Consider the following 22136-nt stretch of genomic DNA (forward strand, 5'->3'; position numbering starts at 1 on the left):
TTGTACACCTCTATTAAGTCACCCCTCAGCCTCCTCTGTTCTAAGGAAAACAACCCTAGCCTAGCCAATCTTTCCTCATAGCTGCAACTTTCGAGCCCTGGCAACATTCTTATAAATCTCCTCTGTACTCTCTCCAGAGCAATTTTGTCCTTTCTGTAACGTGGTGACCAGAACTGTACGCAATACTCCAACTGTGGCCTCACCAGCATTTTATACAGTTCCAGCATTACATCCCTGCTTTTGAATTCTATACCTTGGCCAATAAAGGAAAGCATTCCATATGCCTTCTTCACCACTCGATCTACCTGTCCTACCACCTTCTAGGACCTGTGGGCACTCCTAGGTCTCTCACTTCTTCTACCCCACTCAATATCCTCCCATTTATTGTGTATTCCCTTGCTTTATTTGCCCTCCCCAAATGCATTACCTCACACTTATCTGGATTGAACTCCATTTGCCGCTTGTTCGCCCACTCAACCAAACCATTGATATCTTTCTGCAGTCTACGGCTACCCGCTTCACTATCAACTACATGGCAAATTTTTGTGCCATCAGCAAATTTCCCAATCATGCCCCCCACATTTAAGTCCAAATCATTAATATATACCACAAACAGCAAGGGACCCAACACTGAACCCTGTGGAACGCCACTGGAAACAGCTTTTCATTCACAAAAATATCCGTCGACTACTACCCTTTGTTTCCTAGCTCTGAGCCAATTCTGGATCTAACCTGCCACATTCCCTTGTATCCCATGGGCTTTCATTTTACTGACCAGTCTGCCATCTGGAACCTTGTCATCCATGTAGACCACATCCACTGCACTTCCCTCATCAATCTTTCTTGTTACTTCCTCAAAAAATTCAATTTAGTTAGTAAGACATGACCTTCCCTTAACAAATCAATGCTGACTATCCCTGATTAATCCATGTCTTTCTAAGTGGCAGTTTATCCTGTCCCTGAGAATAGATTTTAACAATTCACCCACCACCGAGGTCAGACTGACTGGCCTATAATTATTTGGCCTATCCCTCGCACCCTTTTTAAACAATGGTACAACGTTCACAGACCTCCAATCCTCTGGTACCTTTCCTGTGTCTAGTGAGTATTTAAAGATGATCCTCACGCATCTGCTATTTCCTCCATGGCTTCTTTTAACAACCTGGGATGCAATCCAATAAATCCTGGCGATTTATTCACTTTCAAGAATGTCAGACCCTCTAGTACTTCCTCTCTCATTATGCTTATCGTATCTAATATTTCACACTCCTCCTCTTTAACTACAATGTCTGCATCAACCCTCTCCTTTGCGAAGACAGGGACAAAAAACTAATTAAGAACCCTGCCCACATCTTCTGCATCCACGCATAATTTCCCTTGTACATCTCTGATAGGCCCTACCCTTTCCTTAGTTATCCTCTTGCTCTTAATGTACTAATGAAACATCTTTGGGTTTTCCTTGATTTTACCTGTCAATAATTTTTGATGTCCTTTCTTTGCTCTTCTAATTTTCATTTTTACTTCACCCCTGCACTTTCTATACTCCTCTAGGCTTTTTAAACTATTTTTGTGATTGTCATAAGCTTTCTTTTTCTGTTTTAACTGACCCTGTAAGCTTCTAGATAACCAGGGGGCTCTAGATTAGGCAGTACCACCCTTTTATCTTTGTGGGGACATGCCTACACTGTGCCTGTAGTATCTCGCTTTTGAATGCCTCCCACTGGTTTGCCACTGATTTTCCTTCAAGTAGCTGTCTCTCATCCATTTCGCCAGGTCACCTCTCAGTTTCTTAAAATTTGCCTTCCCCCAATTTAAAACGTTTACTCCTGTTTTATCTTTGTCCTTTTTCATGATTATGCTAAAATTAACTGTATTATGGTCAATATCCAAAAATGGTCACCCACTGTTATTTCCTCCACCTGCCCAGCTTCATTACCGAAGACTAAATCTAGAATTACGCCCTCTCTCGTTAGGCTTGTTACGTGCTGGCTAAAAAAGGTTCTCTTGAATGCAGTTCAAGAATTTTGTCCCCTCTGTGCCCTTCACACTGTTTGTAGCCCAGTTGATATTGGAGTAGTTGAAATCCCCAACTATTACTGCCCTATAGTTTTTGCATTCGTAAATTTGCCTACATATTTGTTCTTCTCCCTCCCTCTCACTATTTGGGGGTCTATAGTACACTCCTAGTAGTGTGGCTGCCCCTTTTATATTTCTGAGTTCCACCCATATGGCCTCATTTGATGATACATTTAGCATACCATCCCTCCTTAAAACTGTTATTGATTCCTTAACTAACAATGCTACACCCCCTCCTATTTTATCCCACCTCTCTATCCCACCTGAAAACTCTATACCCTGGGATGCTGAGTTGCCATTCTTGCCCCATTTTAAGCAAAGTGCCAGCTCCCTGTAGAGCAATCCAATCAGTCCCATTCCCTGCTTTACCTCCATAGTCCTGCAAGTATAGTTCCCTCAGGTGCCCATGCAATTTCCTTTTGAAATCATTCATCATCTCCACTTACACCACCCTCGTAAGACAGTGAATTCGCTGAGTAAAAAAGTTCTTCCTCAAAACCTCCCTGTATTTCTTGTTCGTAACCTTAAAGAAAGCTTTATTTTATCTGGGTAACAAAAAAATACAACCTCCACCCAGCTTCGTAGCAGGAGGTTGCTGGGTTAGATTTCAGAGATGCAATTTGTTTACAAAACTGCCTGTTTCAGTTGGGTAGACTCCATGTGGCAGATCCCTTAAACTGAAGTCATCGTGCCTTCTATCCACTGACCTTGCAACATTGTTGACAGTTGCCATTTATTTCTCAGAGTCTTACCCCGCTGAGTGGAAGGGTACTGCGGTTGGCATGACCCTGGCGGGATGAAAATAGGGGGCCTCAATCCTATTGAGGTTTTGGAAACGAAAGAATTGAGAGGGTAATACCAACCTCAATTTCATAAAAGACCAGATTTCATAAGTGCAATTACATAAGTCTTCCCTTAGTACGATCAAAGTCATCCTTTCACAAGTGGCCATGCATCAACTGTCACATTTTCAAAGATCCTGTTGGTCTTCATTAAAACACGTCTGAGCTGGGTTTTCTGCTAAGTGCTTGCCATTACACTGGTTTTGTGTCCATTAAAACAAACAGTGGTGGGGCGGAGATGAAATCACAGGCTGGCAAATGCAGTAAATCCAAACATGTTATGTCTAATCAAAGAATGAGAACATTTTTTTCCCCCAAATCCATCTGTTGCACATTTTTGGCATTACGCAAGGTTCTAGAGAATACTGGCATTCTTGATTAGACAAAAAAATCTATCAAAGGGGAAGCACGTTAATAGGACATTAACGATAGTTCAATATCCTACCCATTCAAAGCACAGCTGGCAGTGATCGCAGTTGCACACTACTGTACAAGTTTATTTTATTTTTAAATGCAATACTTGCTGCAGAGAGTACCAGATCTACTGCCACACCATCAATAAACTGCAAATGCAAGAGAATTTACCCCGTCCCCCTCACTGGTTTTATTTGTGCAACATGTCACTTGATAATGGAATAAATTTATCAAAGCTGTGCACTGAACAGGTAGTATATAACTGAACCAGTTTTGATTCTATGTTATGGGATGGAGGTTCAAAACTAATGATTAAAAGGGCATGTAAATAGCAGCAGCAGGGAACACGGCGGGGCGATGGGGGGAATTTGGTTGAATCACTGGTATTTGCAAACATTTCTGAAAAGAATCCTTTATAAATCTACACTATTGTGATGCAAAACCTCAAATACAGCAGAAGTTCAAACCTTTTCTCATGCCACCTTTGACTCTTCAATAAACTCTTCAAGAACTTAACTACACGCAGGATCTCATAACTGGGTTGTCTTTTGACTATGTAACATAATTCCTTTTCTGGCTTGAGAAAAATCAGTGCTTTTCTGTAAAACTCTTAATGACATAATCCCCTTTTCCCTTACCCTCAGCTTTTGGAAATTTAACAATGTCAAATAGCTAGAAAAAACAGCAGTGCTGTACTCGGATTCTGCCATGTGCCTAATTCCTTTATTTGAAGTAATTCACAGTTTCCAGGCTTTATAAATTAGAACAACCTAATTCATTTAAATAAATGCAATACCAGTTTTCTTACTATATACCATAGACAAAACACCATCTACGATGAGAAACAGTGATAAACGAACTTTATTTCAGTTGACAAGACTTCTATGGTCAGCCTACAGCTTCAACAAATACACACAGAAAATACTGGAAATACTCAGCAGGTCTGGCAGCATCTGTGGAGAGAGAAACAGAATTAACGGCTGGAATTTTATGGCCCCCCAACAAGCGGGCTGGTGGCAAGGGGGCGTAAAATTGAGTGGGAGGTGGGGGGGAAGCCGTTCCCAAGCCCCTCCCACCCTGCTGCAATTTTACACTGATTGGGGGGGCGTGAAACTGCCTGCCCGCCCGCCCCAGGCCAATCACGACTCTTAAATGGCCAATTAACTGCCACTTAAGGGCCGCCCCCGCCACCGTGGGTATTTTACCCTCGGCGGGTGGGTGGCAAAGGTCAAGAACACTGCCAAGAAAAAGCTGGTGGCCTTCTTGTGGGCTGGGGATGGTCCTCCTGGTTGGGCACCCTGTGCAACATGGAAGGCTGACCCGAAGCCCCAACTGCCCCCCACTGCACAACACTTCCCCCCCCCCCCCCACCCCCCCACCAACAAACCAACTCACCTTGCCTCACCGGGGCCCGGCCCTTTGTCCCTGGTGAGGCCCCAAAAACTTACCTGAGTTCCGGGGCTTTACTTCACCTTGCTTGCGATGGCTGGGTGTAGTCCCAAGCAGTGGCCACCACTCCCGGTGGCGGTGCTGGGACTAAGAGCTGCCAGCCCGCTGATTGGCTGGCAGCCCATTAGGGGGGACTTCCTGCCTCAGAGAGATGGAAGTCTTGCCCAAGGCCAACTAAAGGAGCGAAAAGTCCCAGCCTGGCTCCCCAGGTCCAGCAGAGGCAGGCTCACCCCCCGACTTTTTGGCCGGCGGGTGGGGCCTCCCGCCCAATGTAAAATTCCAGCCTACGTTTCAGGTCGATGACCTTTCATCAGAACACACACCTGGTCACAGACCTGAAACGTTAAGTCTGTTTCTCTCTTCACAGATGCTGCCAGACCGGCTCAGTATTTCCAGCACTTTCTGTTTTTAATTCAGATTTCCAGCATCCACAGTATTTTGCTTTTACTTTACTATAACTTCAACATTTGCGTGAAACAATACTTTTTCTGCTTGTCAAATATACTGCATCTCACTGTATTTCTTCTGTGTGTCATGTAATTAGGTTGCATGTAGTATGTGAAGGTCAAATTTAAGTGCAATAAAAATTACATTTAAAACAGACTGTAATTAAAATTTTGGTGTGTATGATAAACAAAACTATTTAAATAAAGCTTTCCAACTGTATGCATGGGGTCCTTTACAAAAAAAAAATAACGTGGGATTCCTACTGTTCTATGCTCTGTATCCTCCAGGGTATCAGTTCTAACATATGCAGAGTTTTCCCTGTTTATGGAATAAGACACAATATCCAAGTGTTCTCTATGTATCTCTAAAATCTTCCTCACTTGTATGATGAACACAGTATCCTTAGTTTGCTACTGCACATTCACAAGATCTTCTTCAATTACAAGACAACACGGGACCCTAAAGCTCCTTGTGTGTTTCAAAGTCTTCCTCACTTATAGATAAATCATAGTATCCAAGAATTGCCTACTGATCTACAAGGTTTGAAGCACTGTATCCCAGCATTCCCTACAGCACATGCTCACAGTCTTCTTCACTGATGGGATAACGGTCAGCATTCCAGAATTTCCTCTCCCTTATTCTCATTGCATCAACACTCAAGAAGCTTGACACCATTCAGGACAAAACAGCCTGCTTGACTGGCAGCCCATCTACCACCTTAAACATTCACTCCCTCTACCGCCGGTGCACTGAAGCTGCAGTGTGTACCATCTGCTGGATGAATCGGAGAAACTCACCAGAGCTTTCTCGATGGCACCTCGCAATCTTGCGACTTTTACCACCGAGGGAACGCCATCATCTCCAAGTTCTCCTTCAAATAATACATCATCCTGATTTAAACATGTATTGCCGTTCCTTCGTCATTGCTGGGTCAAAACCCTGGAAGTCCCTACCTAACAAGTCTGGGGAGTACCTTCAACATACAGACTGCATTGGTTCAAGAAGGTGCCTCTCCACCACCTCCTCAAGGTCAACTAAGGATTGTCAATAAATGCTGGCCTTGCCAACAACACCCATGTTCCAAGCATGAAGTTTTGAAAAGGTTATTTCTCACTTATAGAATAGGCACCATCTGAAAATCACCTACTGTGCATTTCCAAGCTTTTCATCACATTGAATAAGGCATTGTGCCAGCAAGCCCTACTGTGTATCAAATTCATCCTCACTTGTGACTTGATCTGATTCCAGGCTCTCTATTTAGTACACATATAGACACAGACCAACATGGCTATTCTAATCATTAACTTAACAAAATACAGCAAAGTAAGAAAGACAAAACCAAAAGGACATCAACACTGACCTCTTAAAAAGTATGACTCCGATTAACTTGTACATTTGTTTGGGTCAATTTTGTAAAACAGTCAACCTATTGAAATTACGTTTTGTCTTCTGTGCTTGCCAAACCAATGATCGAAGTAACAGTGAGGCAATTATTACATTGCACAACTGATGCTGAGCAATGGACAGCAGACAAGATACACTTACACAAGTACAGGATTTAAACAAATACTTAATACAGCTAGTCCTTCTAGTTGGAAAAAATCAAAATCACAAGTTTAAAAAAAAATGAAGGAAACAAACATAAACCTTTGGGGGCTTGAACATATGGCAACTTTCCGGAGTAGGGGAGCCTTTTTCCTTTTCTATTTTCTAAAATAAAGGAGAAGCACTGGGTAAGATTCATTATCTTGTTTACAAACATCTGGAACACATCTTGTGAGGAGAGAGACAAGAATAGACACCAGAAGTTTTCAGGACCAGTTTAAAATATGTGGTGCTATCAAAGCCTGCCTGGCTAACACCAACAGGCAGTTGCATAACAAAGCTATAGAAAACAAGTGACAGACAACAACCTGCTTATTTGATATTAAAATAAAAAATACACAGCTCAGCCCCTTCAATTGATCATTGCAACATAAACTTGGCTAGTTAGTAATGCAGGAATACAGTTAATTATGGTCAATACAAGCAGAGAAGGGTTAATAAAGGTAGTGCATTGCAACATCAGCCACATGACCCAATTGGCTCAAGAATTTGGTGCAAACAGACAGAACAAACTCAATCAATCGCTTCCAGTTGTGGGTCAAAACCGAAAAGGAAAAAGATAAATTGGCAAACAGGTCATTGAAGAGACAACAGATATATCTTTAACAGAAACAAGAACATCGTGCCTGATAAAGTACAGCGTGTGCACATACAGTCAGTGCCACATCAATGGTAGTACAGTACTTGCCAACTCTCTTGATTTGAGGTCAGTAGGCTTTCTCCCACCTATTTGCTCATGAATGAAAATGGTGAAATCTGCACATTTTAGTTCCAATTTAAGCAATCGTAACACACATACAGTAAAAATGAAAAACTGTCAATATTTTTTTTTAAAAAACACAAGCAAATACATCTGTAAGAAACAAAAGGAGAATTATCCCCCATGCAAAACTTTTGGTAACTTTCGTACAGAAATCACAGGACTTTGAACACATTAGCCCCTTTTGTTTCTCTTCACTGAAATTGAGTGTTACACCCTCCTCCCTGCCTTCATAACAGGGTTCAGATAGAACAGTTCAGGAAACTGGCGGAAATAATTAAACTGCATGCCAACGTCAACTCACAGACCAACAAACGAGAAATTTCTGAAACATTTTGCTTCCTCAAAAATAATTTGCTTTCAAGTTATTCCCTATTCACAATAGTGAAGAGTTGCTATTGGCTGACTCAAATAAACAGAAAAGTTGGCAAGTTTTACAAGAAGGAGCAACGTTTTACCTTTGAGATTTGCAGAAACATATTACAACAGAAGTAAGCAAATTACAATATTTAAAAAATAAATCCAATTAATCAATAATTTTTTCCCAATACTGCTTCATAATATTTGACTATGCATTGAAAGAATATCTTTTTCTATATAATACTTAGTAGGTACCATGCATTTTGATAAAGGACGTTTTGGAACACTAACCTCTCACTTAAACATGTACTTTGAGGCTTATTCCAAACCAATTAATTTAAGGGTCCTTTCCACTGAAGGGTTCGGTGCACTATTTAATTGGCTACAATTGGTATGCCATCAAATTTGTTATAGCAAATTGCTAGTGCAATTAAATTATTTATTCAATAAAGTTAATTCAGCATGGTCTTACAATTGAAATTATAAAGAAGATTTCATTTATAAATTCTTTAGGGTATTGTCAAGCTTGTACATGACCTTTTTTTGAGATCAGTTCTTGTACAAACAACTTGCCAAAATGAATATAGTAAGAATCCATTCTTGTAAACATAAAACACATCTAACCCTTACCTGTTCCCTGAGATTTCTGCAGAGTGACATATCAGAATCCATCGTGTCCTGCTTAAAATAGTTTTTCTCTTTTAGATCCGTTCTCAAGGCTGTTCCTTTGATAAGGTACACATGGGCTATGTAGGGAACATTCCACACACCTCTACAAGGTACATCACAAGAAATATTTCACTATCATTTCTAAATGAATATCCTAAATTCCAACATGCTGTTGGCACATAGCAACACAATATACCCAGTGTTCAAAAACGTTCCGAAACACAGAAAGCCATTTGGTCCAAATGTTACGTTAACAGAATTCCATCAATTTTGATGGGCAGGAAAATATATACTCTAGAGTCAGCACACACATACTGTGAAGTATCTTGAATTAAGTGTGGGGATCCCCTTGGATTATAGACCCTGCTCCAAAATGACTTGTAGCATTAGCACTATGAGTTTGTTGTTATGTCAGGAGCACAGACACGTTATTTTCTACTTATGTGACAAAACTAAGCCATACAATTTTTGTTTAAATACAGGGATAAAATTATTAATCAGCATACCAGGCAGCATCTGTGATGAGAGAAACAGTTGTTACGATTGACTTCTCCTGTCAAAGCCCCCATTCAAAATATACCATTCTGATTGTGGCGGGAGAGACGCACTGATAATTCAATCCCATCGCTCCACAGATCACCTAACATATCATTTAAAACTTTCCAAATTAAAGGAAGACCGAGCCAAATTGTACCACCTATTAACCCCCAAATGAGGCTAACCAGGTGTCTTTAAACCAACAAATTAACTCTTTAATTAGACAAACTAAATTCTTAAATACTATGAAGATACAATCAACATTTAAAAATAGAAAGATTAGAGTCCTTGCAACTTTACAGTCCACGGTTGCTTGAAGTCCTCAAAGAATGTTGCTTTCCTTCTCCAGTGAATTTCAACAATTAACAACTTGCGAACACTTTCAATAGAATCAATCTGACTTTTGAGTTTTTGAGGGATAAGAGATTGTCGCAGTCTAACTTCCCTTCCTTCAGTTTAAATTACCAGAGATGATGATCTGAAATTGTTGAATTCAATGTCAAGTCCGAAGGCTGTAAATTGCCTCATTGAAAGATGAGTTTTTAAAATTTGTTTTTGGGAATGAGAGTGTCATTGGCAAGGCCAGCATTTATTTCCCATCCTTAATTGTCCTTGAGAAGCTCGTGGTGAGTCACCTTCATGTACAGGTGGATCCACAGTGCTGTTGGGGAGGATGGCGGAGTGGGAAGCTCCAGGATTTTGAGTGAGCAGCAGTAAAGGAATGACAATATAGTTCCAAATCAGCATGATCTGTGACTTGGAGGGGTTCTTGAAGGTTGTGGTGTTCCCATGAGCCTGTTGCCCTTGTTCTTCTAGGTGGCAGAGGTCGTGGGTTTGGAAGGCGCTGTTGAAGAAGCCCTGGTGAGTTGCTGCAGTGCATCTTGTATATGGTACACATTGCTGCCACTGTGTGCCGGTGATGGAGGAAGTGAATGTTTAAGGTGTTGGATAGGGTGCCGATCAAGTGGGCTGCTTTGTCTTGGATGGTATCAAGTTTTTTGACTATTGTTGGAGCTGCATGATTCAGGCAACTGGAGAGTATTCCATCACACTCCTGAATTGTGCCTTGAAGATGGTGGACTGGCTCTGGGGAGTCAGGAGGTGAGTTACTCGCCACAGAATTCCCAGCCTGTGACCTGCTCTTGTAGCCACAATATTTTTATGGCTGGTCCAGTTAAGTTTCTGTTCAATGGTTGATGGTGGGCGATTGAACAATGGTAATGCTGTTGAATGTCAAGGGGAGATGCTAGATTCTGTCTTGTTGGAGATGGTCATTGCCAGGCACTAATGTTACTTTCCACATATCAGCCCAAACCTGAATGTTGTCCAGGTCTTGCTGCATGTGGACACGGACTGCTAAGTATCTGAGGAGTTTTAAATGGTACTGAACACTGTGCGAACATTCCCCTCCTTCTGATTTTATGTTGGAGGGAAGGGTCATTGATGAAGCTGCTGAAGATGGTTGGGCCTCGGACACAACCCTAAGAAATTCCTGCAGCGATGTCCTGATGCTGAGATGATTGGCCTCCAACAACTACAACCATAAGCTCAATGGAAGCTTGAGGAACAGCACATCATATTTCAATTAGGCACTTTACAACTTTCTGGATTCAACACTGAGCTTAACAAGTCCACATCATAATATCTGCTCCCTTTTCTCTTTTTTATGTTTCTGGATGGCAGCTGTTGGTGATAAATCCCATTTATACCTTCCATAGACAAATCTTTTGTTTCTTCACTTGTCCCATTACCATCTCCTTCTGTCTTGCATGATCACCCCTTTTGTCATTTAATCTCTCCTCCTTTCACCCTATCACAAATCTTTCATTTTGTTCTCCCCCAGCCATTCCCCCTGCCTTCTGTACTTGCTTAAAACTTATCACAGACTGAATTTTTGGGCTCCCCCAAAGGCGGGAATGGAGGTGGGGCGGGGTGGGTTCCAAAATAACGGAGCTGGCTGGGGTCAGAGTTTCAGGACACCAGTCTCGGCACCAGGAATGTTAACCGGGCTGGGGGCAGGTGGGACAGGGATCACACTCTCCTCCCCACTGAGGCCAATTCAAGTATTTAAAAAGCTTGTTAAGAGCTTGTTAGAGTTGAAGGGTGGACTTTTGAAGGGGGCGCACAGGTTTCAGGAGGTGTCTGTTGCAGATCTGCTGAAGGGAGGTGGGTACAGAGTGGGGTGCCAGTCATGGCTGCCCCAGGGCATCACCCGTGCCCCATAAGAGGGCCAGCAGGGAAAGGAGAACTCAGCATTTGGTAAGGAGGTGCCCTTAGTGTGTGCAGCTGGCGGGGAGAGTGGGCACTCAGCGATGGGCATTGAACAGGGTTGTCACCTCCCTGGCATTGTGGGGGCAGAAGAGGTAGGTTGCCAAGGACAACTGGGTGGCCATCTGCCAAAAAGTAAGGCTGCAGCTCACAATGGAGCATGACAGTCAGATTCTGGGCTCAGTGGCGATGAAGGGCAATCCTGCCCACAGGAAGGGTTGAACCCTGAGCAGCAGGAGCGTACAGGAGAGGAAAGAGGGGCAGGAAGGCATCCGGAGCCATACCCTCAACATAGGGTCTACCGTCGAAGACAGAGTTACCTGGAGATGACCGTGACCCAGTGCCACAGGAGACCGTGACTCTCCTGGCAGATATTCAGAGATCTGTGCCCTCGTTGCTGAAGATCTTGCACCACACAGTACTGGTTGCCATGCCCTGCCAGTGGCCATCAAAGTCACTGTCTCCTTGAACTTCATCAGCTCTTTCTCTTTCCAAGGATCAGCTGTGGACCTTACTGGCATCTCGCAAGTGGCTGCACATCACTGCATCTCACAGGTCACTGATGCCCTCTTTGCCGGAGCTGGACAGTACATTCATTGCATGACAGACGTGGCCTTAAATGAAGAGAGGGCATTGGGTTTCGCTGCCAACACTGCATTCCACCAGGTGTGGGGCATCATCGATTGCACCCATGTGGCCATCGAGCCATCCAGCGACCGACCAGCCAGATTTAACAGGAGGAGCATCCATTCTCCAAGGTTTAACTGGTCTGCGACCACAAGAGCATCCACCTGGCATGCTGCCATGACTCCTTCATACTCCAGTAGTCCAAGCTGCTGCAGATCTTCACTCCAACCCCCAAAGTGCGTGGATGGAAGGTAGGGGACAAATGCTATCCCTTGAAGACATGCTACTCACTCCTCTCTGGGAGCTCCAGACTGAGGCGATACAACCAATACCACCTGCTCAGCAGGACAATCATTGAGTAGACCATCGGGCTTCTGAAGATGCGATTCCGGTGCCTGGACTGTTCAGGTGGTGCCCTCCAATACACTGTTGAAAGTGTCTCTTGCATTGTGGTGGTCTGCTGCATTCTCCATAAATGGCCCTCCAGAGTGGTGTGGACCATGAGGACGGTGAGGTCCTGGAAGGAGAGCACTCATTGGGGGAGCAGTGGGAGTAGGAGGTAAAGAGAGAAGGAGGAAGAGAAAGCAGAGGGAAAGGATGATGAACAGTAATAGCAGGGGATTTTAACTAACCCAATATTAACTGGGATTGTTTTAGTGTGAAAGAAATTGAAGGAGCAGAATTCTTGAGGTACATTCAGGCCAACTTTCTTGGCCAATATGTAGCAAGTCCAACAAAAGAGGGTGTGGTTTTGGACAGTTTTAGGAAATGAAGATGGGCAGGTGGAAGGGGTGGCAGTGGGAGAACATTTTGGTGGTAGCGATCATAATTCAGTCAGTTTTAACATAATTATGGCAAAGGACAGAGATAGAACAGGAGTTAGAGTTCTCAATTGGGGTAAGACCAATTTTACTAAACTGAGGAATGATTGAGCAAAAGTGGACTGGAAACAGCTACTTGAAGGTAAATCAGCGTCAGAGCAGTGGGAGGCATTCAAAGGGGAGATTCAAGGGGTTCAAAGTAAACATGTTCCCACAAAGAAAAAGGATGGGGCAGCTAAATCTAGAGCCCCATGGATGTCAAGGAGCTTACAGGGTAAGGTAAGGCAGAAAAGGAAAGCTTATGTCCAACACTGAGAACTCAATACTACAGAAAGCCGAGAGGAGTATAGAAAGTGGAGGGGTGAAATCAGAAAGGGAATTAGGAAACCAAAGAGAGGGCATGAAAGAATATTGGCAAGCAAAATCAAGGTGAACCCAAAGATGTTTTATCAATACATTAAGAGTAAGAGAATAACTAAGGAAAGAGAAGGGCCCATAAAAGACCAAAAAGGTAACCTAGGTGCAGGGGCGGAAGATATTGGTATGGTTCTTAATGAATACTTGTGTCTGTCTTCACAAAAGAGGCGACAATGCAGACATTGTAATTAAGGAGGAAGAGTGTGAAGTATTGGATGTGATAAACATAAGGAGAGAGGAAGTATTAATGGGATTAGCATCCTTGAAAGTTGAGAAATCAGCAGGGCCAGATGAAATGTAGCCCAGCCTGTTAAAAGTAGCCAGGGAGGAAATAGCAGAGGGTCTGACCACCTTTGTCTAGTCCTCACTGGATACAGGTGAGGTGCCAGAATATTGGAGGGCTGCTAACATTGTACCTTTGTTAAAAAGGGAGCAAGGGATAGACCAAATAATTACAGGCCAGTCAGTCTAGCCTCAGCAGTGGGCAAATTATTGGAATCAATTTTGAGAGACAGGATAAACTGTCACTTAGATGGGCATGGATTAATCAAGGATAGTCAGCATGGATTTGCTAAAAGAAGATCTTGTCTGACTAACTTGATTGAATTTTTTTGAAGCAGTAACAAGGAGGATTGATGAGGGTAGTGCAGTTGATGTGGTTACATTGATTTTAGCAAGGCTTTTGACAAGGTCTCACATGGTAGATTGGTTAAAAAAAAAAGCCTATGGGATCCAGGGGAATGTAGCAAGCTGGATACAAAATTGGCTCAGTGGGAGGAAACAAAGGATAATTGTTGATGGATGTTTTTGCCGCTGGAGGGCTGTTTCCAGCGACGTTCCGCAGGGTTCAGTACTCGGACCATGCTTTTTGTGGTATATATTAACAATTTGGATGTAAATGTGGGGGGCATGATTAATAAGTTTTCAGATGACACAAAAATTGGCCGTGTGGTGGACAGAAAAGTGGCAAATGGAATTCAACCTGGAGACGTTTGAGGTAATGCATTTGGGGAGGTCAAACTAGGAAAAAGAATACACAATTAATGGGAGAATACTGAGAGGTGTAGTGGAAGTGAGTGGACATTGGAGTGAATGTCCACAGATCCCAGAAAGTAACAGGACAGGTCGATAAGGTGGTTAAGAAGGCATATGGAATCCTTTCCTTTATTAGCTGAGGTATAAAATGTAAGAGCAGGGAGGTTATGCTGGAGCTGTATAAATCATTGGTTAGGCCACAACCTGAGTACTGTGCGGAGTTCTGGTCACCTCATTACAGAAAGGATGTAACTGCACTGGAGAAGGTACAGAGGGGATTTATGAGGATGTTGCCAAGACTGGAAAAATGCAGCTATGTGGATAGATTGGATAGGCTGGGGTTGTTCTCCTTGGAACAGAGGAGGCTGAGGGGAGATTTGACTGAAATGCACAAAATTGTGAGTGGCCTGGATAGAGTGGATGTGAAGGGCCTATTTACCTTAGCAGAGAGGTCAGTGATCAGGGGGCAAAGATTTAAAGTGATTGGTAGACAGGTTAGAGGGGAGATGAGGAAATATTTTTCTCACTCAGAGGGTGGTAGAGGTCTGGAACTCATTGCCTGAAAGGGTAGTAGAGGCAGAAACCCTCAACTCATTTAAAAGGTGTTTGGGTATGCACCTCAAATGCCGTAACCTGCAGGGCTATGGACTAAATGCTGGAAGATGGGATTAGGCTGGGTGGCTCGTTTATCAGCCGGCACAGACAGACACGATGGGCCAACTGGCCTCTTTCTGTGCCAAAATACTTTCTATGATTCTATGAAGAGAGGTGCCCCTGCTGCACAACACGGTGCCCTCCTTCTGCCACCCTCCGGGAAGAGGACCTCCTTCCTCTCCCTCATGGCCTCCAGCATTAGATCCAGGTTGGCATTGATGAAGCGAGGGGCAGCCCTGCCCTGGGTGCCAGGCCTCTGACTTTCCTATGATATCTCGCTTCCTTCTGGTGCTGTGGAAGACTTGGGCACAATCCACAGAACTCTCTCTGTAGAAAACTGGCCAGTGATGGCTGCCGTGGGGAGCCGAAATCAGTCCCACACTTCATCTGACCCAGCTCTATTCCTGCCCCCATTGGTTCTAATTGGACAGGAAACCCATCTCCATATCAATTAAGAGCTTATCCATGTGAACATCTTAATGTAATCAGTTTCCACTGCAGGCAGGTTTCTGACCCAAAAACAACCCTGGCTCCAGTTTCCCGCCTCCATAGCAAATATTCAGCCCCACATCTCCAACTTTTTCCAGTTCTGACGAAACGTCACTGACCTGAAATGTTAACTCTGTTTCTCTCTTCACAGATGCTGCCAGCCTGCTGAGACCTGTGCCACACAAGTGCCAGGCAAGGACCATCTCAAACAAGAGAGAATCTAACCATCTACCCTTGATGTTCAATGGCATTACTATCATTGAATCTCCCACTATCAACATCCTGGGGGTCACCATTGAACAGAAACTGAACTGGACCAGCCACATAAATACTGTGGCTACAAGAGCAGGTCAGAGGCTGGGAATTCTGCAGCAAGTAACTCACCTCCTGACTCCCCAATGCCTGTCCACCATCTACAAGGCACAAGTCAGGAGTGTGATGGAATACTCTCCACTTGCCTGGATGGGTGCAGCCCCAATAATACTCAAGAAGCTCGACACCATCCAGCACAAAGCAGCCCGCTTGATTGGCACCCCATCCACCACCTTCAACATTCACTCCCTTCACCACCGACACACAGTGGCAGCAGCGTGAACCATCTACAAGATGCATTGCAACAACTCACCAAGGCTCCTTCGACAGCACCTGCCAAACCCGCGGCCTCTATCACCTAGAAGGACAAGGGCAGCGGTTGCATGGAAACACCACCACCTGCAAGTTCCCCTCCAAGCCACACACCACCCTGACTTGGAAATACATCGCCATTTCTTCACTGTCGCTGGGTCAAAATTGTGGAACTCCCTTCCTAACAGCACTGTGGGTGTACCTACACCCCAAGGACTGCAGCAGTTCAAGGAGGCAGCTCGCCACCACCTTTTCAAGGGCAATTAAGGATGGGTAATAAATGCTGGCCTAGCCAGCAATGCCGACATCCCACAAACTAATAAAAAAAAGTATTCAGAGCATTCTCTGTTTTCATTTCAGATTTCCAGGATCTGCAGTACTTTGTTTTTGTGATAAAATTATTAACTTACACTACAAAGTAGTGAGGAATAGTACAGCAATATAGAAATAGAAATAGTTTTTAAATTGTGTTGTATTTGGAAAAAAAAAACTATTATCCCAAATGTATGATTTGAACTGAGTATCAGAAGTACTGAGGTTCTTCATCCTCAATGATTTTGCTGTGCTGTCATCTCCAAAGTAACCAGGAGCATTTTCCCAACAACAATGCTACTAAAAGATTTTTAAAACTTATATACTTCTGGCTAGTAAGTGGATAAAATAATCATGGTTCCTGTGTTGGAGGCCTATTCAGTGAACCTTGCTAAAAACTGCATGAGATGAAGGATGAGAGTAGGACTGAGCTTGAAGATGATGCCCTACATGGTAAAACATCATGCTGGCAATTGCCATCCAGGCTCATAAGTGGAAAATAGCCACCAGGTCCAAGTACTGAAGGGCCGCCACAACTATGGAACCACAGCCCAACTGTAGTCAGTACAAAAGGTGAGCAAATTGAGCAATCGATCATACAACATATAAGATCATCACATTTCACTTTAACACATATCTCATTTATGATAACCTTTCAAAAATTAAGTTAAGCTTTCTGCATCCATTTGAAAAGCAGAATTCACAGCTTCCAAGATATACTGTTCTAAATTATTATGTCAACATTTCCATTCATTTTTTGCTGGCCGGAATTTTACGCCGCCCCAGCGGGTCAAGTTTACGGAGGTCCCGGTGGGGGGGCGGGGGATGAGAAGCGGCCCGCCCGCCCAAGGCCAATCAAACCCTTAAGTGGCCACTTAACGCCCACTTAAGGGCCCTCGCCCGCCTCCATGGGTATTTTACCCGTGGCAAGCGGGTGTGCTGAGGACGAGAAAGGCTGCCCAGCCATAGCTGTCGGCCTTTCCGCACCCCGGGGGGGGGGGCCTGGCAATTGGGCACAGGGTGCTGATTGAGGGCCGCCCCCGCCTTCCAACCCAACCCCAGGATCCAAGACACCACCCTCCCCCCAAACGACCACCCTCGCCTCACCAGGGCACGACCAATTCCCCTGGTGAGGCTGCCCAAACTTACCTTCTGTCCCGATTCCATTGCGTCCTCCTCCGTTGGCTGGGCTGCAGTCTCAGCACTGGCCACTGCTCCAGGTGGCGCTGCTGAGACTAAGAACTGCCGGCCCACTGATTGGCTGGCAGCTCACTGAGGCGGGACCACCTCCCTCAAGTGAGTAGAAGTCCCGCCTCGAGCCAATTGAGGCATGGGGATCCGTAAAATACGGGACGGATCCCCAGGCTGGGCGGGAGCGGGATCGGCACCAACATTTACGTCGGAGTCCGGCTCCCGACCGCCCAGCGTAAAATTCCAGCTGCTGTGTCAAATGTCAACAGTCTAGTTTAGGTCTCTGACTACTAGATGGCTCTTTGAAGTAATTTCCTGAAATCTCTCTCCCAACTGTTTTTTAAAATTATATCTATTACTCTCTATATTTTCAACCAACCATGAGCAACACTACAGACAATTTTTAGTAAAGAATGAAAGTGAATAAAACTCACACTCTGCTGCCTTCGACAATGTCAACATAATCCTCAGAGCGTGCATAGTAACCATCGGGACTCAACGCACCCCAGAAATTCGACCACAACTTTTTATGCTGGGTAATCATTGGTGCAATTATTCTCCTGTTAGGATCAGAGACAAATAATGACTTACTGAAAAAATTACTTTGCAATTAATTTAGTGAAAAAGTTGGCATGACCATTTTAAGAAGTCATTTTTCTTTTTGCTGATTTATTCATATTCTGCTCGGTAACCATGAAAAGCTTTACATGATATTTTAACCATCTTGTGTCAAAACAAATTCTGTTAAAACAATGGTTAGAATGTCACAATTGGTGCAGAACGATGCAAAACCATACTATATTACTTTCGGCAGATGGCTACTTTGAATATTCTAGAATTGCAAATATCCAGTCTCAGCATTGGATCAGTGGCAGTGCTTTCACCCGAGTCTAAAGATCATGGGTTGAAGCCACATTCCAGACACTTCAACATTTCACCTAAGCTGGTGGGCTGGACTTTGAGCCTCCGCCAGAGCTGAGAACAGAGGTGAGTGGGTGCTAAAAACAGCGCTGCTGGCCAGCATGCCTGCCACTTCCCCAGTCCATCCTGCCCCGGGCCACTTTTCCAAAGGCGGATGGAGCTGCAGCAGGGCTAATTAAACTAATTAATGGCCACTTAAGGCCAACTGAAGGAGTCCACCTTGGATTTTCCAGTTGGCCTCCAGGTTCCTCAAGGTGGTGGGGGGACAGTTTAGCTGCCTGGATTTGATCTGCTCGTGGTTGACCTGGTAATCTGGGGGCTAGCACGTCAGGGAGGTTCAGAGGCCCTCCCTCCCTGCCTGCCTACCTAGGTGCTGCAGCAACCGCAGGCTGTCTTGTCGAGGGGATCCCCATGCCCCACAGTGATGGCCTGGCTGCAAAGGCCATTTTTTACTTCAAATTTAAAAAAATTGGAGAGGGAGCCTCTATTTTGAAGTGTCCTCTTCCTCACTTACCTGCCATGACATCCTGCTGCTGCCTTCACGCAGGCAAGCCTCTGATGGACTTTCCGACTTCCAGAGCCCGCTACTGTCCTGAATTGGACAGTGAGTCCACACAGCATGGGCCTCTAACCCCCATTTGAGCCCGAGGATGGGGATCAGAAGCCTCTCGGGAAAATCCTGCCCAGTATTCACGTGCAGTACCTAGAGAGTGTCATACTGTTCGAGGTGTATCTTTTGAATGAGACTAAACCGATGCTCCATCTGCTCAAGTGCTTTCAGTAGATGTAAAAGATCACAGGACACTAGCTGAAGGGAAGCAAAGCAGCTGTCCCGGTGCCCTTGCCAGGATTTATCCCTCGACCAACATCACTAGAATAGTTTTTCTGACTATTTATCTCTCCTGATTGCGGGACCTTGGTGTGCACTGGTTGTGACATCCTAAGGTCATGAAAGTTGCTAGATAATTGCACATTCTTCATCTTTCTTCATAAATCTCTTCACATCCAAGTTTAAGAGCTTTCTTAAAACCCACCCCTCTGACCAAACTTTTGCTCATTCCTCCTATTCTTTTCTTCTTTGGCTTGTAATCCACTGTTTCCCCTGTGTGAAGCATCTTGGGACATTTTCTGCACTGAAGATGCTATACAAATGCAAATTGATATTGTTGTATTGGAACATTAATGTACTGATTTTTTATTCTCAATTTTGACGATGACTCTTGGAAAAAAAGTGCCATGAGGATCTGCATGCAATCCTTCTTCTGTGCACACAGCATGATGCATGCGTGTGCTAGACAAAGCCCACTGACTTGAGGACAGTGACCTTTTAAACTTTATACAGTAATGGACACCGTATTGAATTTGAGTGACTAACTCAAAACAGCTTATGTACACAGCAATGTGGAGAGTCCAGCTCAATATCCCAATATTCTGCTTTTAATTTCATGAATGCTTTTACAACACTAGTTTATTGTACCTCTGGTGGTGTAAATTAAATCAACATTTAAAAAGCCCAAGTTGATCTCTTTAAGCTTTTAAATATTTCATTTCAGTACAATATAGCCATTAGTTTTAATTAAAATATGTATCTATTATCTTGTAGGTACTGCTTCAACTTAATGCATTCCTAATTCAATTTCCAATCATACCTAATGTTGTGTCCTGATTCACTGCATTATCCAGAAGTTGGCACTTCAGACTGATGGAGCTGCCAGGAAAAGGCAGCACTAGTTGTGTAACCAGAGCCAAACTGGTAATAGCTTCTCTCAGTTCAGACATCTGGGGATCATCCACTGAAGCACTGACTTCTAGTTAGTTCAACATATCTACTCCAGGAACAAGCGGAAACCAAATTGTTAGGTCTGTACTGGGTGGAGCAGGAACACGTGATTTAAGTGAAGAGATCTTACGTAGGATGGAAATTTTTAGGCAGATTTTTTGGCAATGTACTGAAAGTAGTCCGAACAGGCTTTCTTTCTGCTTAATATTTGATCAGAGAAATAAAAAAAAGGAGTTTGCACAAATTAAAAGGGGTTAATGTGTATTAAAGAAACGGTTGGGTGAAGTTTAAAACTTTCAATCTTTTCAAAATAGTTGGAACAAATAAATAGTTGTATGCTACATGGCAAATATCCATAAACAATATGGAAAGTGAGCCACAACAGGGATTGACAAAGAAATGGAAGTCCATTTAGAAAGAACTTTCTGAAAATAGGACAACCATTTAAACGAAAAAGGAACATAGGAACAGGAGAAAGCCAGGCTGCCCTTCGAGCCTCTTCCACCATTCTATACCTCAACCACAGTTCTGCGCTTTTATTCCATGTCCCTTGATACCCTTAATAGAAATCAATCTATTAATCTCAGTCTTGTAAGTTCCAAATGACTCCACATCCACAGGCGTTTGGAGCAGTGTTCCAGATTTCCACTACCCTTTGCGTGAAAAGTGCATCCTGATTTCACTTCTTAATGCCGAGACTAATTTTAAGATTATGTCCCCTTGTTCTAGATTCCCCCACCAGAGGAAATAGATTTTCATCAAAACGACTGAATCTTTATCATTTTAAGCATCTCTGTTAGATCACGCCTTAACAATGTAAGCCTAAGACAATACAAACCAAGTTTATTCCTCATAATGTAATCCTTTAAGGCCTGGTATATTTCTGCTGAATCTGCACTATGTCCCCCAACCCCTAAAGCTAATTTGTGATTCCTGAGGTTTGGTGCCCAAAACTGAAAGCACCACTCCAGATGGGGTCTGACCAAGGCTCCATTCAACTGAAGAATCACTTCCTCACTTTTGTATTCCAACCCCCTTGAGAGAAGGGATAACATCACAGAAGGAAGCCATTCAGCCCATTGTGTCTACACCAGCTCTCCGAGTGAGCAATTCACTTAATGCCGTTCCCCCACCTTCTCCCCGTAACCCTGCACATTCTTCCTCTTCAGATAACAGTCTAATTCCCTTTTGAGTGCCTCAATGGACCTGCCTCCACCACACTCTCAGGCAGCGCATTCCAGACCTTAACTACTTGCTGCATGAAAAAGATTTTCCTCATGACATTTTTGCTTCTTTTACCAAATACTTTAAATCTGTGCCCTCTTGTTCATGATCCTTTCACGAGTGGGAACAGTTTCTCCCTATCTACTCTGTCCAGACCCCTCATGATTTTAAAAGCCTCTATCAAGTTACCTCTCAGCCTTCTCTTCTTCAAGGCAAACAGTCCCAACTTCTCCAATCTATCTTCATAACTGAAGTTCCTCATCCCTGGAACCATTCTTGTGAATCTTTTATGTACTTTCTCCAATACCCTCACATCTTTCCTAAAGTGCGGCGCCCAGAACTGGATGCAATACTCCAGCTAAGGCTGAACTTGTGTCTTATACAAGTGCAACCTAACCTCCTTGCTCTTGTACTTTATGCCCCTATTAATAAAGCCCAGGGTACTGTATGCTTTAGTAACTGCTCTCTCAACCGGTCCTGCCACCTTTAATATACCCCCACGACTCTCTGCTCCTGTACCCCCTTTAGAATTGTACCCTTTATTCTACATTGTCTCTCCATGTTCTTCCTACCAAAATGAATCACTTCACATTTCTCCGCATTGAACTTCATCT

The 22136-nt window shown here is 43.7% G+C and overlaps 1 protein-coding gene across 2 annotated transcripts in view; it reads right to left on the reverse strand.

Moving 5' to 3' along the window:
- Window positions 1-22136, reverse strand: part of plod2 (procollagen-lysine, 2-oxoglutarate 5-dioxygenase 2) — a 182280-nt gene that overhangs the window by 21275 nt on the left and 138869 nt on the right. Inside the window, exons 12-14 of one of the 2 annotated variants that reach the window (XM_068042598.1) lie at window positions 18032-18157; window positions 8584-8725; window positions 6876-6938 (exon numbers count right to left, since the gene is read on the reverse strand). In XM_068042598.1, coding sequence (XP_067898699.1) covers window positions 6876-6938; window positions 8584-8725; window positions 18032-18157 — 331 coding nt within the window. The remainder of the gene's footprint in view (window positions 1-6875; window positions 6939-8583; window positions 8726-18031; window positions 18158-22136) is intronic. The other variant, XM_068042599.1, reaches the window with a different exon arrangement.

Source organism: Heterodontus francisci, chromosome 11 (genome assembly GCF_036365525.1).
Source record: "Heterodontus francisci isolate sHetFra1 chromosome 11, sHetFra1.hap1, whole genome shotgun sequence".
NCBI lineage: Eukaryota > Metazoa > Chordata > Chondrichthyes > Heterodontiformes > Heterodontidae > Heterodontus > Heterodontus francisci.